The sequence below is a fragment of the Erythrolamprus reginae genome, chromosome 1 (genome assembly GCF_031021105.1).
Source record: "Erythrolamprus reginae isolate rEryReg1 chromosome 1, rEryReg1.hap1, whole genome shotgun sequence".
Lineage (NCBI taxonomy): Eukaryota > Metazoa > Chordata > Lepidosauria > Squamata > Dipsadidae > Erythrolamprus > Erythrolamprus reginae.
Window position 1 is genome coordinate 41,802,344 of NC_091950.1, and position 15,532 is coordinate 41,817,875.

At 39.3% G+C, this 15,532-nt stretch overlaps 1 protein-coding gene across 1 annotated transcript in view; it reads left to right on the forward strand.

The window, feature by feature from the left end:
* PRKCH (protein kinase C eta) overlaps positions 1–15,532 on the forward strand; it is a 119,764-nt gene that overhangs the window by 42,236 nt on the left and 61,996 nt on the right. The window contains exons 2-5 of the mRNA XM_070750736.1: positions 2,781–2,844; positions 9,827–9,977; positions 13,851–13,885; positions 14,448–14,533. Of these exons, the coding sequence (XP_070606837.1) occupies positions 2,781–2,844; positions 9,827–9,977; positions 13,851–13,885; positions 14,448–14,533 (336 nt within the window). The remainder of the gene's footprint in view (positions 1–2,780; positions 2,845–9,826; positions 9,978–13,850; positions 13,886–14,447; positions 14,534–15,532) is intronic.

The following is a 15,532-nucleotide window of genomic DNA, read 5'->3' on the forward strand; positions in this document are numbered from 1 at the left end:
CATTATTAAGACATCAGCTGCTTTCATTTGTACATCCAGTTTAACATCTTTTTCCATACCATTCTTGTAGCTTGTCAGTTTTTAAATCCATTTCAAATCAGACTCAGTCTTGTCTGGTAAAACTTGTTCCTCTTCCAAAACATCTTTTAAAATCACTCCATTTATGATGATAGACACTTTTGAAGTTAATTTCTGGATCCATATGTCATAGATATGCTACAGTATGTCCAATGTAAAAGTATTTTTCTCCATTCCGTGTTAGTAAATCAAATTTAAGCATACTTTCTTTTTACCATAATTGTAACTTTCAGTGTTTCCTGTTACCTTCGAGTGCCCAACATTCAAATTCTCATCCTATCATGTTTTCTTTTAAGAATTCCAAGACAAGAGCATTTTCCCATGGGAAGGATTCTTTTTAATTTCAAAACCTTATTTCAAATTCATCAGGACCCTTAGTTTATTTATAGCTTTCCAAAATCAATGCTATTTACTTTTTATTCTAAAAAAAGGGGGATACTTAAAATATTCTCACTTTAACTTTTCTTTTTTCTGAGGATTAAAGGCAGCTCCTGTGCATGTTGTAAGATTGTAAGATATGCACCACAGGCTAATTCCTTGTGTGTCCAATCACACCTGGCCAATGAAGAATTCTATTCTAGTCTATTTGTTTTTGGAAAGGTTTTTAATAGTTGAAAAGCATTTAAAAAGCAATATCCAAAACTGCTTCAGAAATGAAACTTGGCAGAACTTTGTGTCCATAAATAAGGTTCAGGAGGGAAGTGTTTTTAATAGGAAAGTGAACACAAGAATAAGGGGTCACAATCTGAGGTTAGTTGGGGGGAAGGATCAGAAGCAACGTGAGAAAATATTATTTTACTGAAAGAGTAGTAGATGCTTGGAACAAACTTCCAGCAAACGTGGTTGGTAAACCCACAGTAACTGAATTTAATTGGGATAAACATATATCCATCCTAAGATAAAATATAGGAAATAGTATAAGGGCAGACTAGATGGACCATGAGGTCTTTTTCTGCCATCAATCTTCTATGTTTCTATGTTTCTATAATCTACACTGAAGCTGGGAACTTAATGGGATCCCTTGACTCCAAGGCCCACTGCAGAAAACTCCACTTGTTGGGATCTCTCCTTTATCTTGACCAAATTGTCCAGCTGTGAAACTTGTTGCAACACTTCAGAGAGACGTCGAGCGCACCATGAATCCTCACTGGAAATTCCCATTCTCTCATTTCTTGCATGGATTGTGGTATCGGAGACATTGCCTCATTACTTTCTACGAAAAAGAACAAAAATTGCCTTCATCTGAGAAAAAAAGTTTCATGGCTTATCTTGACGTTTATACGGTTTAAAATAGAAATTTGCTTAGTAATTTAAATACTACTGAATTTTACGGCGATTTTTTTTTCCACTCAGCTTTGCTCTGCTCTGGTGGTTACATATTTAGAGCTCATCAATTTACTCATCTGCTGGTCTGAGGTGGTGGTAGTAGTAATTGTTTCCCGTAAGTCTGACATGGAACTTGAGGTTCTACTATGCATTTCTCTTAAGAACTTGAGGTTCTTAAGCGTTTCTACTATGCATTTCTCTTCATACTAAACTTGACTTTGCAAATTGTGTTGAGTGCTCCTTCCCCTTTTAACAATGGCTTAGCACAATGTTTATTTTGGGTCTGGTTGCAAGTTCAGCCAGGAGGAATGGCTGTTGGAAATCACTGTGTCACCTTTCCAGAGAACGCTATTTATAGACTATTTTAATTGTTGCAAAATGTTACACGTGGTCCGTTAGATTTATATTTATATTTTAGCCGTCATATTTTTTTTTTATCAAGAAGAATAAGAGGGAGCTTTTTATAGAAGGCATGTGATGGGGTGACATGAACTTCAGCAGATGTTTTTGGAATTGCTGTAAAAGAAATAACAAACAAAACTCCCTATTCTGCAAACTTTGAATAAAGAATTGTTAAAAAAAAAACATGACCTTTTTGTGAAAAACAAGTACTTGTTTTCCCCAAAAAGGTCATGGTTCTTTTTGGACAATTTTCTTTAGCAGAAATATAATCAAATTGGATTGTGTTTTTATCAAAACTGCAAAACAGTGGCAAAGAGATATGAGCCATAGCTATCTATAGTTATAGCCATATCTAAAATCAATCATTCCCATTCAAACAGCAACCACACATAATATTAGTCGGCCAGGAGACTAGAGTCTAATCGCCCGAAGCCTGGCGACATAAATGAGTTTTAAGACTCTTACGGAAGGTGAGGAAGGGGGCAGTGCGAATCTGTGGGGAAGCTGATTCCAGAGGGCTGGGGCCCCCACAAAGAAGGCTCTTCCCCTAGGCCCTGCCAAACGGCATTGTCTCATTGACAGGACCTGGAGAAGGCCAACTCTGTGGGACCTAACCGGTCGCTGGGAATTATTATTATTATTATTATTATTATTATTATTATTATTATTATTATTATTATTTATTAGATTTGTATGCCGCCCCTCTCCAAAGACTCGGGGTGGCTCACAACAGTAATAAAAAAACAGTATAATAATGAAACAAATCTAATAATAAAATTACATTAAAAAACCCCAACAATTAAAAAACCCATACAGCACATACATACCAAACATAAAATATAAGAAAGCCTGCGGCAGAAGGCAGTCCCGCAACTATTCTGGTCCAATGCCAGTATGGGTTTACATCTATTATGGCCTTTTTATTTCCAAAGCACATCTGACAATTTCTCCCTTTCTCTTCTCTTTTCTTGCAGGTGGACCTGGAACCTGAAGGGAAAGTATTTATAGCAATAACCCTCTCAGGCAACTTCACCGAAGGTAAGAGTTATATGGTACCTTTTCTCTCTAGTCTAGTAAATGTTACTACTAATATTTCCACACACCATAGCATGACATTAAGCTCCAATTGCAAGAGGTGTAAAACTTGAGTAAACCAAAGAATGTTATTAATTGCTAAATTATGCACGCTTTGTTGGAATGGAGAAAAACTTGCATTGGACATCTTCAGTAACCCTTATGTTGGGTTCAGAACACTGAGTCTTATCTTCATACTAGGATAGCTGAGGAACAGTGGTTGGTTAAGATCCGGGGTGGGTGCTAACTTACCTCGCTACCAGTTTGTTCCATCCCACACCATGTGGGCGCATGCACATTTCATGCCGCGCACAAGTGCAATAATGAAGAAAAAAAATCACCAAAAACCCAAATCTGAAAAATAGATGGCAACCTTATGCACAGTGCTTCTGCTCTGGCAATCTCACACTACTTACCAGAGCTTACAAAACTTTTGCCAGACCCATCCTCGAATACAGCTCATCTGTTTGGAACCCATATCGCATCTCAGACATTAACACCCTTGAAAATGTCCAAAGATACTTCACCAGAAGAGCCCGTCACTCCTCCACTCGAAATAGAATACCCTATGAGACTAGACTTTCAATCCTGGGCCTAGAAAGTTTAGAACTAAGACGCCTTAAACAAGATCTAAGTATTGCCCACAAGATCATATGCTGCAACGTCCTGCCTGTCAGCGACTACTTAAGCTTCAACCACAACAACACAAGAGCACACAATAGATTTAAACTTAATATTAACCGCTCCAAACTTTACTGTAAAAAATATGACTTCAGTAACCGAGTTGTCGAAGCGTGGAACTCATTGCCGGACTCCATAGTGCCATCCCCAAACCCCCAACACTTTACCCTTAGATTATCTATGGTTGACCTATCCAGATTCCTAAGAGGTCAGTAAGGGGCGAGTACAAGTGCACTAGAGTGCCTTCCGTTCCCTGTCCTATTGCTCTCCTATATCTCCTATACCTTTCCTCTATTCCTATATCTCTTCTTCTATTCTTTCATTGATATATTCTATTCCTATATCTTCTTTTCTATTATTTCTTATATATATTTTACTATGAGTATCTCCTCTATAACCTTCATCATGTATTTTACTATGTGTATATTGATATATATCCACTAAAACCCTCATTGTGTATTGGATAAAATAAATAAATAAATAAAAATAAATAAATAAACTTAGCTTCTGCACATGCTCAAAAAAATAAGCCATCACTAGAAAGATAATTGATTGATTTCCATCACCAGTCATAGCTTTGATCAAGAGAGGCTTTCTCATGATGCATTTAATTTATTTAGCCACCCTGAATCCTTCGGGAGTGAGCAGCATATAAATTTAATTAATAAAATAAACAAACAAACAAACCAAACAAACAAACAAATAAATAACTTTACGGACTCCTACCATTTGCATCCATCTCCTATCTTCCTCTAAATAAGATAGAGAAGCTATAGATTTGGTTTTAGCTTAAAGCCCAGGTTTTCCTGATGCACATATGATATTCCCTGCAAGCCACCATCTCTAATTTAAAGACCAACTTGCAATATCCTGCAGTTCACTTTCGACCGACTTGGAAATGTATACATGTGCAGACACACTCAGTACATATTGCTCTACATCTCCATTTGTTATGGAAATCATGATTAAAAGGAAAGCTCCAAAATAATTTTTATTTCCTCTTCCCCGTTCCATTTTTCTGTAGCAAATCCTGAACACAAAGGGACAAACTTTTACAGAAGAAAGGAAGTAGACAGGATGATGTGCTTGTGGACAGCCCTATGTTTATATAAAAGAAAAAAACCTGATATAATTTAGAGATGGGATTGAGTTAAAACATTTTCCCCAAACCACGAATAAGAACATAAGAAGAACCATACTGAATTGGGCCAAAGCCCATCGAGTCCTACATTCTGTGTTACACAGTGGGAATGAATTCTACGTATGAATCCAAATTGGAGAAAAACCTTTCTACTTCCATTCTTCTGCTTGTGGGAGAGCGCGGGAGAGGAAGAAGCTTTATAGTAAACAATGTGTAACCAGAGAAACTTGTATTACATAATCTCACTACAGCATGCCATTGCATTAGCCTGGGATGGGCTTCCTTTGGCACTGGGTTCCAAATCCAGGATGTGGCAGGAGAAGAAAGTTAGTGACTCAGGAGGGGAGCAGCAGTTTTGTAACGTCTCAAGAGTAGGCGGTGCTGTTTTCAGTCCAGTATAAGCCCAACCCTTTGTCGTGTTTGTTGATGAAAGCTGTTGAGTTGATGGTTGAAAACGATGCTTTGTTTATGCCATAATTCAATTGTACGAGGATTGAAGTGATTGAGGACTGAAGTCTGCTGAATCATCTCCACCCTCTGCAAGGTTTTGGTATCAGACAGTTGCAAAAGTCCAGGATAAACTTGAAACCTGGAATAAAGCAAGTTACAAAGGAGGGATGCATAAACTGCAGCTCCACATGCTCACTGCAGACAAATGCTGCTAATTATAAAGTTTATTATGATGGAAGGAGGAAATTATGTTGGAAAGATAAAATTATTAAAAGTGTATAAGGAGTAACACAGGAGTAGGAGGAGAGTTCAGGCCCACATTTGAAAACGTTACAAAGTGGCTAGGCCTTGGTCTTTCATTTAGAAGCAAAATTGTGTGGGTGTGTGGTTATTCTGGGAAGGTGCTACAAAAGAGAAGCAGCCTCTGCAGAAAGAGCTCTGCTGCTTTGGGTGTGGGATGGGGGCAAAACAGAAGGGGGGCTATTAAAAGAAAGAAAAACAAACTGGTGTCCTGGTCACCTTGTGTAACATTTTGCAAAGTTAGAAGCATTGTAATGAAATGTTGAAGGCTACACGTAGAATTTATTTATTTATTTATTTTGTCAAGTACGAATTGGTAGTACACAAAGATATAACAATGTTTATATACATGATACTAGTGAGAGAGAAACATTAGGACAAGGGACGGAAGGCACTCTGGTGCACTTGCATGCCCTTTATTGACCTCTTAGGAATTGGGAGAGGCCAATCGTGGATAGTCTAAGGATTAAAGTTTTGGGGGTTAGGTGATGATACTACAGAGTCTTGTAGTGAGTTCCATGCATCAACTACTCAATTACTAAAGTGGTATTTTCTGCAGTTGAGTATGGAGCGGTTTACTTTGAGTTTGTATCTGTTGTGTGCTTTTGAATAGAATAGAGTAGAATAGAATGTAATGTAATGGAATAGAATTTATTCTTGCTTATCCTTTGACCTCCTGTGGATCTGGGCGGAAGAAAAGGCTCTAGTTGGCTCACTTATGCAACTATGGGAAACTTTTTTACATGGGAAACCAGATTCTGAAGAGAACAGAATAGAATGGTCACTTCCACATTGTTGAAAAAAATAAAAAGAGGAATATAGTTTCCATAAAATTTTCCTATACAAATTTTGCATGTGGATGCCAGATGAGAAATCAGTACCAATTGAGAAATTGTTGTTGTTGTTGAACAGAAATGTAGACATCTTGCCTACATCTAGTAGGGGAAAGACTGCAAGCCAGGGTTGTCATCTTCAGCTTCCTTCTGCAGACGGGCCACATCAAAATCCAGATTTATACCTGGCTGTCAGCTTTTCAAATATAGAATTAGTACTTGAAAAGTAGGATGGTAACCACTGTAGAATCAAGTTGAATCCGAGTGGCCATGCTTTAGCCAGTAGCTTAATTATTTCCTTCTAATCGCCCTGTAAATTCACCTATGAAACAATAAATGCATACCAAGCACTCTAGTGTGGAAAACTGAAGGCCGAACCTGGAGACATTGGCAGTCAGCAAACCTGTCCTTTTTCCTGAGCCCGGGTGGCTTGGCCACAACCCCCATCAACAGGGATCATACTGGCTAAATTGGGGCGCTGCTTCTTAATACAGAATGGAGAGGTGCAAGTTCTTGCAGGGTTCCCTAACACAGGCACGTATATCAAATCTCCTAAGGAAGGACGTGCCAGCTTTTCCAGGTGGGCCAGATCTAGAAGCAGATATTACAGGAATTCCAAGAGCCCTGCTTCATTACTGTAGGTCAAATGAACAGAATCTTGAAAGCCTCTTCCAAATTTCTCACTTTTTCATCTTATACCAAAGAAAATGAAAGTGAGGCTATTTTTAGTTGCTCTTCCTTCTGTTCTGCCTGGCTCTATGGTATGAGTCTTCCGAAAATTCAAGGGTACAAATTTCAGACACACACGCTTGAAAGTTCAAAAACAATGTTTTTTATCACAAAAATTCAAAAGATACAAAGCACCCTTTTTGTATTGCAAAGAGCACTCGTCCCAAAAAACCTTGTAGTCTGTACAATCCCCTTAATCAGTCCTTAAGTACTTAGCTAGCAGCTGTGAAGAAACGTCATAGCCCTCCTTCTCCCACGAAGTGAAACACACACACTTTGCTCTGCTTTGGTTTCAAAGTCGTGAAAAATCAACAAAGTCTGGAAACAGCAAGGCACAGTCCTGAAGAACAACGATCAGATAATCTTCCACAAAGGTCAAACCAACACACTGCTATTTATATCAGCAGCTCTAATTACTGGAGCCCCACCCAAACATAGATGGCCTCTCTTATCTCCTGTAATATTTCTGCAATTGGTCTCTTCTATGCATAATTCTGCGCATGTGTGGGTCTAATACTTCCTCATCCGAATCAACCGAAGATAATGGGCTGTGTGCCAAGACCCCCTCTTCCAAGTCATCCCCACCTCCTTCTTCGTCCGAGGAAACTGCACTACCTGCCTCTGTCGGCAATAAAACAGACCTATGACATGTTGATGTTTCCCCTGCATCCACATCCACATTCCTTGGGGCAGGAGCTAGGCCAGAGCCAACCACAACATCTTCAGACCCTGAATTGTGTAATTTCCTCTCCAAACCTTCTATAATGGTTTGCTCTTTACACCCACCCACCCGTAACTGGTTTAGTGTTCCCTCCCAAAGGTGCACTCCAAATTTCTTTACAGAACATTATTATCAATAAGACCAGTGGCTACTCCTCGTGTCCTTCATTAGGCATTAATTAGATTCTGCTCTTGCTGAAAATTACGGATGTTATTTATTTGTTTATTGGACTTATATGCTGCCCCTCTCTGTGGACTCGGGACGGCTTACAACATTTTGATAAAAGATCCCATAAATAAAACATTTCTAGGCCAATTAATAGAACAATCAATTTAAAAATTATCGTAAAAAGCTAAGCATTTAAAATCAAATAATCACATGCATACTATCACTCCAAATACATTCATTGGGTAGAGGCTGGGGTCTAATGACCCCAAGACTGGAGACATAAATGTGTTTTCAAATTCTTACGGAAAGCAAGGAGGGTGGGGGCAGTGCGAATATTTGGGGGGAGCTGATTCCAGAGGGCCGGGGCTCCCACAGAGAAGGCTCTTCCCCTAGGTCCCACCAGCCAGCATTGTCTAGCTGATGGGACCCTGAGGAGACCAACTCTGTGGGACCTAACCAGAAGCTGGGATTCGTGCGGCAGAAGGTGGTCTCGGAGATAATCTGGTCCTATGCCATGTTCATAGTCTTGATCTTACAACATATAATAGAGATCTACCAGGGTCTTTTTCAATGAACATAAAAAACATAAGAACATAAGAAGAGTCATGCTGAATCGGGCCAAAGCCCATCGAGTCCAGCATTCTGTGTCACACAGTGGTCCACAGTGGTCCACGGGGAGCTTGAGCAAAAAGAGAAGGCAAAACCCTCCCTTTCCCTTGACGAATGGTACCCAAGGGAATTCTGCCTGCTTCAACCAACATAGAGGCGGCACTTGGACAGTAGGCTTGGACCTCTAACAAGGTGATCGTCTACATGAGATATAGTTCAGAATTTGGAATGATGAGATGAATCTAGACTTTTCAATCAAGGCAACAAAATTAATCAGATAAAATATATTGGCAAATTGTTTCAACCTTTAAAGTTTCCAATCCCTATTAGGCTTTTATTTTCAATGGACAAAGATAATGGAGCAATTTTTTAAAAATCAAGATAAGATGTATCAAGAACAAATTGGATGGCAGTGATGACGGTTCAAGTGAATATGTCCCCAAACCTCTCAATATCTTTGAAATGTTTTGGAGCATCCAATGCCAGTTTAAGTTCATCACCAACTCACTGTTCCTACAATTGTCTCCTTTGTGGGGTTATTGTATGTGATTTGGAGAGAGAGAAGTAACATTTCTCTTTCCTTCTAAAAATAACTGGATTATAAATTAATTCACTAGATGGAAGGCCTTGCAGCCATACTCAACATGTAAACCATGTGACACGTAGAAGTAGGAAATACGCAACATGTGGATGTTAAAATAACTGGTTTGAAGAACTGGAAGAAATTAATGATAAGGTTTTTTTAAAAGGGAAAAAAAACTAATTCAGCTCAGGAATACGTTTAAAAAAAATGTTATTCCAGGAACTATGGTTGAGTTTATTTAATCAATGACAGCATTAACATAAATTCAAGGTTTAAAAAAATCAAGGAAACCCCTAATAAATACAGTATTGTAAAATGTTTTGCATTTTTCTGATATATTTGAATATTCAGAATACTTCATATGGAATATGAACATGCCTGGGGTAAAGATATTTCCATCCTAAGATAAAATACAGGAAATAGCATAAGGGCAGACTAGATGGACCATGAGGTCTTTTTCTGCCGTCAATCTTCTATGTTTCTATGTTTAGGGTTTGCTAACAGATTAACAGGGAAAATGAATGAATAATTAAACTAAATATTTAGTTAATAACTAAATATATAACTAAAGGAAACAGGATATTGCAAAGTAATGGAAGAAGCTAAAAATAAAATGATTTGGGATAAACCTGGGTGAAAAATTAAAGGAAAACGTCAAAAGAGATGTCATGACATTTGAATGACAGGCAGCAATTTGTTCCTTTGTTTAACCGCTCTCTTTGGGTTTCCAGGAACACTCCAGAGGGACAGGATCTTTAAAAACTTCACGCGGAAACGCCAGCGGGCCATGCGCAGGAGAGTTCACCAAGTCAACGGACACAAGTTTATGGCAACTTATTTGCGGCAACCGACGTACTGCTCACACTGTCGGGAATTTATCTGGTAGGCTTGAAATGAAAACAGGCTTGAAATGGGAGCTTTCATTCCAGAAAGTTGCTTCCATAATTCCCTCCCCTTTTGCTAAGTATAAAGTTCCCTTTGGGTTGAGCTCAACTCCTTGTGACTTAATAAATGCATCCATGCGGTTTCCTGGCCACAGCTCAGAAGTGATTTACAATGTCCTTCTTCCAGGATCTGTATTTACACCCCAGCTTTGTTTTACAACCCTGACATTTTCTGGGATTCTCCCCTCCAGGTACTAGCCAGGCCCTGACCCTGCTTAATTTCTGAGCCAGATATTTAAAAGCCAGCTGCTGCCACCTGCTGAATTAAGTACAAGCAGACTAATCCCTAAACGAGTCAAAAGCATGTCACAAGAAATAATTATTCTTCGGATAAAAAAAGAGAGATTACAACAGGAGCAATCACTGGCTTAAGATCTGATACTTTCCCAGAAAGCAGCTTTAAATCAAAGCTATGCAAACTATCAAATCTGCAGTAGAAGAGTTGAAGGTACTTTCCGGTACTGGTGGAGATACTGAAATCAATGTGAATACTTGTAGAAAGTGATCTGAAGTTTAGGGTTCAGCACCAGAAAGTTTGAGCTTTCATTTTAAAATGTGCAAATTACTATAATTGAGATGGCTGATGCAGTGGGATACAGCTTGCCCTCAGACGTTGGGGTTACTCCATCACTGGAGGCTTTTAAGAAGTGACTGAAATGCTATAAGGTCTTGGAACTAGACCTCCATGATCCCTTCCAACTCTGTCATATGGTTAAGTTCTCATCACCTGTTTTTTTTATTGTTGTTGTTATTATTATTATTATTGTTGTTGTTATTGTGGCTTACACCTGTTTTTATTATTATTGTTATTGTTGTTGTTGTTATTATTATTATTATTATTATTATTATTATTATTATTGAGGCTTACAACAATATAAAAAATACAATACAATAAAAAGAAGTCAAATACTAATATTAAACCAATAAAAACCAATTTATAAAACCCACAAGCAAATAATCCAGTCAAAATGCGCATGCATACCATTCAACACCATTGGTAAGAGTCATCATTTAAACATGGATTTGATATATTTTTAAATGTATTTACAAAATGTTTATTATTGTTGTTGTTGTTGTTGTTGTTATTATTATTATTATTATTATTAATTGGATTTGTATGCCGCCCCTCTCCGCAGACTCGGGGCGGCTAACAACAGTGGTAAAACAACATGAACAATCCAATTAATAAAAACAACTAAAAAACCCTTATTATAAAAAACCAAACATACACACATACATGCATAACTTGTAATAGCCTAGGGGGAAAGGATAACTTAACTCCCCCATGCCTGGTGACAAAGGTGGGTCTTAAGTAATTTGCGAAAGACAAGGAGGGTGGGGGTCGTTCTAATCTCTGGGGGAGTTGGTTCCAGTGGGCCGGGGCCGCCACAGAGAAGGCTCTTCCCCTGGGGCCCGCCAAACGACATTGTTTGGTCGACGGGACCCGGAGAAGGCCAACTCTGTGGGACCTTATCGGCCGCTGGGATTCGTGCGGTAGAAGGCGGCTTTGGATGTATTCTGGCCCAATGCCATGTAGGGCTTTGAAGGTCATTACCAACACTTTGAATTGTGACCGGAAACCGATCAGCAGCCAGTGCAGGTCGCGGAGTGTTGCAGAAACGTGGGCGAACCTAGGAAGTCCCACGATGGCTCTTGCGGCCGCATTCTGTACGATCTGAAGTTTCCGAACACTTTTCAAAGGTAGCCCCATGTAGAGAGCATTGCAGTAATCGAACCTCGAGGTGATGAGGGCATGAGTGACTGTGAGCAGTGACTCCCTGTCCAAATAGGGCCGCAACTAGTGCACCAGGCGAACCTGGGCAAATGCCCCCCTCGCCACAGCTGAAAGATGATGTTCCAATGTCAGCTGTGGATCAAGGAGGATGCCCAGGCTGCGGACCCTCTCTGAGGGGGTCAATAGTTCCCCCCCCCCCAGGGTAATGGACGGACAGATGGAATTGTCCTTGGGAGGCAAGACCCACAGCCACTCCGTCTTGTCTGGGTTGAGTTTGAGTTTGTTGACACCCATCCAGGCCCCAACAGCCTCCAGGCACCGGCACATCACTTTATACTATCCTAATCAATTGACTCTGGTCATTTAACAATAAAAGCAAATTAAGCAACCCATAAATAAAAACTCACTACTTCTAACTGGTCTTGTCAGGCCTGGAAACCATCTTGGGCCTTGGATCTTCAGGCCTGCCACATTTAGTTCTGTGGAAACTGGGAGGGAGGGGTAGTGTGAGTGGGAAGATAGGGTCAAAATAACATTCCTTTCTCGAGAGTCAAGGTCACTTTGCCCTGCACCTGGAGGAGTCTCCTTAAAGGCATCTCCAGTTGGGACAGTGCATTGATTGGATAATGTGGTGGACATATGGGTATTGGGGCAGGGACTCGAACTTTCTTTTGGGTGTGGAAAACCGGAAGCTTTCAGATTCTGGTTTTCCCAGATGTGCCAATATGACATCTCTGATGAAATGGAATTTTGGGGAAACACAATCCTCGGAGTTTTCTTTCATTGGGAGTGTTATTTGGAACCCTGACAGGTCTTACTTAACTAAAGAAAGTAGTTGTGTTGTGTCCACCAATTCACATACCCTCTAGAGATTTTTGGAATGCCAAGTATGAAAGAGCATGTGTCCCAAGTCACGGAGTTTGCCGGCAACGGGTCTGTCAGAGTCTGGGCAAGATTGTATATTTCTGAGCCGCAATAATTCAGGAAAATGGCTCTCTTCCTGTCGCTGTCGGCGTCCTTCATGCCTGCAGCTTCTAGGAAGATGTCGAATTTTGATATGTAGTTGTCCCATGTGGATTTTTCTGGGTCGAAGAAGTCAGGAGCTCCATTGTAGAGATCGTAGGTTTGACCGTCCGACGTCGCCAGTGAAAAGTCTGAGGCAGCTCGTTTTTAAACGGTTCCTTTAATTGTTCAGCTCTATTCGGAAAGTGACTTCAGCCAGGAACGCGTCTGGTTTTTACACAGTGCCAGACGCTCCTTTTGACTTCCCGCCGAAACCCAACTGTCAGCGTCTTAGCCAATCAGAGGCGCTTAACAAAATTCAACTATTTACATTGCTTCAATACATACTCAACACTTTCCAATTCACATCCTTTTCAGTGCTGATAATGAAGGGACCTTGAGCACAGTTCAAAACAGCAAGGCAGAATAATTTTTGGGCAAGGCGGTTCTTGATGAAACCCGGTGTTGTGCCATATGGGACTTCATAAGTGATACCCAACACTTTAAACCGGGTGCAGCATTGCAAAATAAGTGCTATCCTGAAATAGCAGCTTCCACCCACCCATAATTTGATTACTGCATTCTGTGTGAGCTGTGGCTTCTGAGTTATTTTCAAAGGCGGCCTCACCTAGTACATTGCAGTAGTCAAGATATGGTGGCAAAGGCATGCATTATCCTCACCAAGGCTTGCAGCTCCAGGGGAGACATACTTGGCAACTCAGTTAGAGCTGGTCAAAGGATCCCTGAGTCACAGCTTCTACCTGTTCTTCCAACACCAACTATGAATTCTGGGCAAACCTCAGTGACACACCTGCTGTGTTAAAGGGAAGATGATTTCACCACAAGTACTAAAGTTTCCTGAGCACCTAAATGTTTCTGGATGAACAATAACTTTGTCTCCTTAAAGTTGAAGCTGAGTTTACCTCTCCCCATGTTGTTGATATGATATACATTTAGAACTTTGTAAATGCCGCTCAACCTTTGTGTTGCTCTTGTGTCAAGTTAGCTGACCTACTTTTTAAAGTGTTTGATCTCATCCTGACTCATATGTTGTCTCTGCTTTATCTTCAACAGGGGAGTATTTGGAAAGCAGGGATACCAGTGCCAAGGTACAGTAAGTCAGGATTACATTATGCCCTACACATTTGTCCTTTTCTCATTTTTACATAATCAGCTTGCAGTGAATGGGAGATTGGGATTTTTTTTATGGCTCACTAAATGTTTTAAACATCCACCCACCCAACACACTCAACCCATCCATCCATCCATCCATCCATCCATCCATCCATCCATCCATCCATCCATCCATCCATCCATCCATCCATCTATCTATCTATCTATCTATCTATCTATCTATCTATCTATTGGATTTCTATGCCACTCCTCTCTGAAGACTCGGGGCAGCTTACAACATATTAAAAACCAGTAAATTACAATGAAAATCAATCAAATTAAATTAAAGATTGCATAACTATTTAAACTTCAATCAATCAATCGTACCCATTCGTACAACAATCATACAATCTTTGCCTTTCTTTCTTTCTTTCTTTCTTTCTTTCCTTCCTCCCTCCCTCCCTTTCTTTCTTTTTAATCCATCTAAGAGCAAATCTTACTTTTCTCTATAAGTTTCTGATAGTTTTCATTTTTTTCTTTTTCTGCCTTCTTTTCCAGTTTGCACGTGTGTTGTGCACAAGCGTTGTCACCATCTCATAGTTACAGCTTGCACATGCCAGAATAATAAACAGATGGATATGAAGGTAAAGTCACAGTTACACCATTTGGAGTTCTGCATGTTGTTAATTCTGGACCAAAGGAATTATGGAAACGGTTTTGGAATAACTATGAATTACTATTACTAAAGACAGCTCAAGAATAGATGGATAAAATGTACATGAATCTAAACCTAACTCAGTAGCATCTGAATAATTAAATATATTGTCAACTGCAGCGTTATGACATAATGTATTATTCCTTAGATAATATGCTTTATTTGATTAATTTTGAAGTGGTTACATGCCTCTATTTACCTGGTACTTAACTCCGTTGGTTTGTGAAAAATTGATGTGGCAATGCAAAGAGTAAAGGTATCATCCAATCAGTGCTAATAAAGATAACATCAAATGTATTTATTTATTTAACAAATTTATATGGCCTTTCATTGTACATAATGTGACTGGGTGGTGTACAGTCACGGCAACAATTAAAAGGAGGTAATCAAATGCAGAGGAAGAGAATGTTCTGCCATTCCATTTTATTTATAACTTTAAAACCCTATCATAATTGGTTAATTCAATTCAGTGTTAAAAGAAAATATTCACTGTCATTGGTTTTTAGATTTTAAAAGATTGGACACATGGGAAATTTGTCTTTGGTGCATAAGCTCTCAGTGTACAAAAATACATTAATCAAGAATCATAAGATACAATACTTAGTCATAGTCATAGGATGCTAAATAAGCAATCAAAACCGTATTAGAAGACTAAAACAATATAAATAGTAAAGATACAAGCAACAAGGTAATAGTCATAAGGGGACAGGTAGTAGGAAGGATGAGAAAAAAACTATTCAAATATTTTTCTTCTATATTTAATTATAGGATTTAATTAAGTTATAATTGAAGAATTATACTTGAAATTTGCTTAAGTCCAAGAAGTTCCCTGTTTGTTTTTAAAGGCCATGTCTGTTTTGCAAAGAAGTAAGCAGTCTTTACATTTTGTGAGCGTACTATGTTCTGGTGACCATCATGAAATGGAATA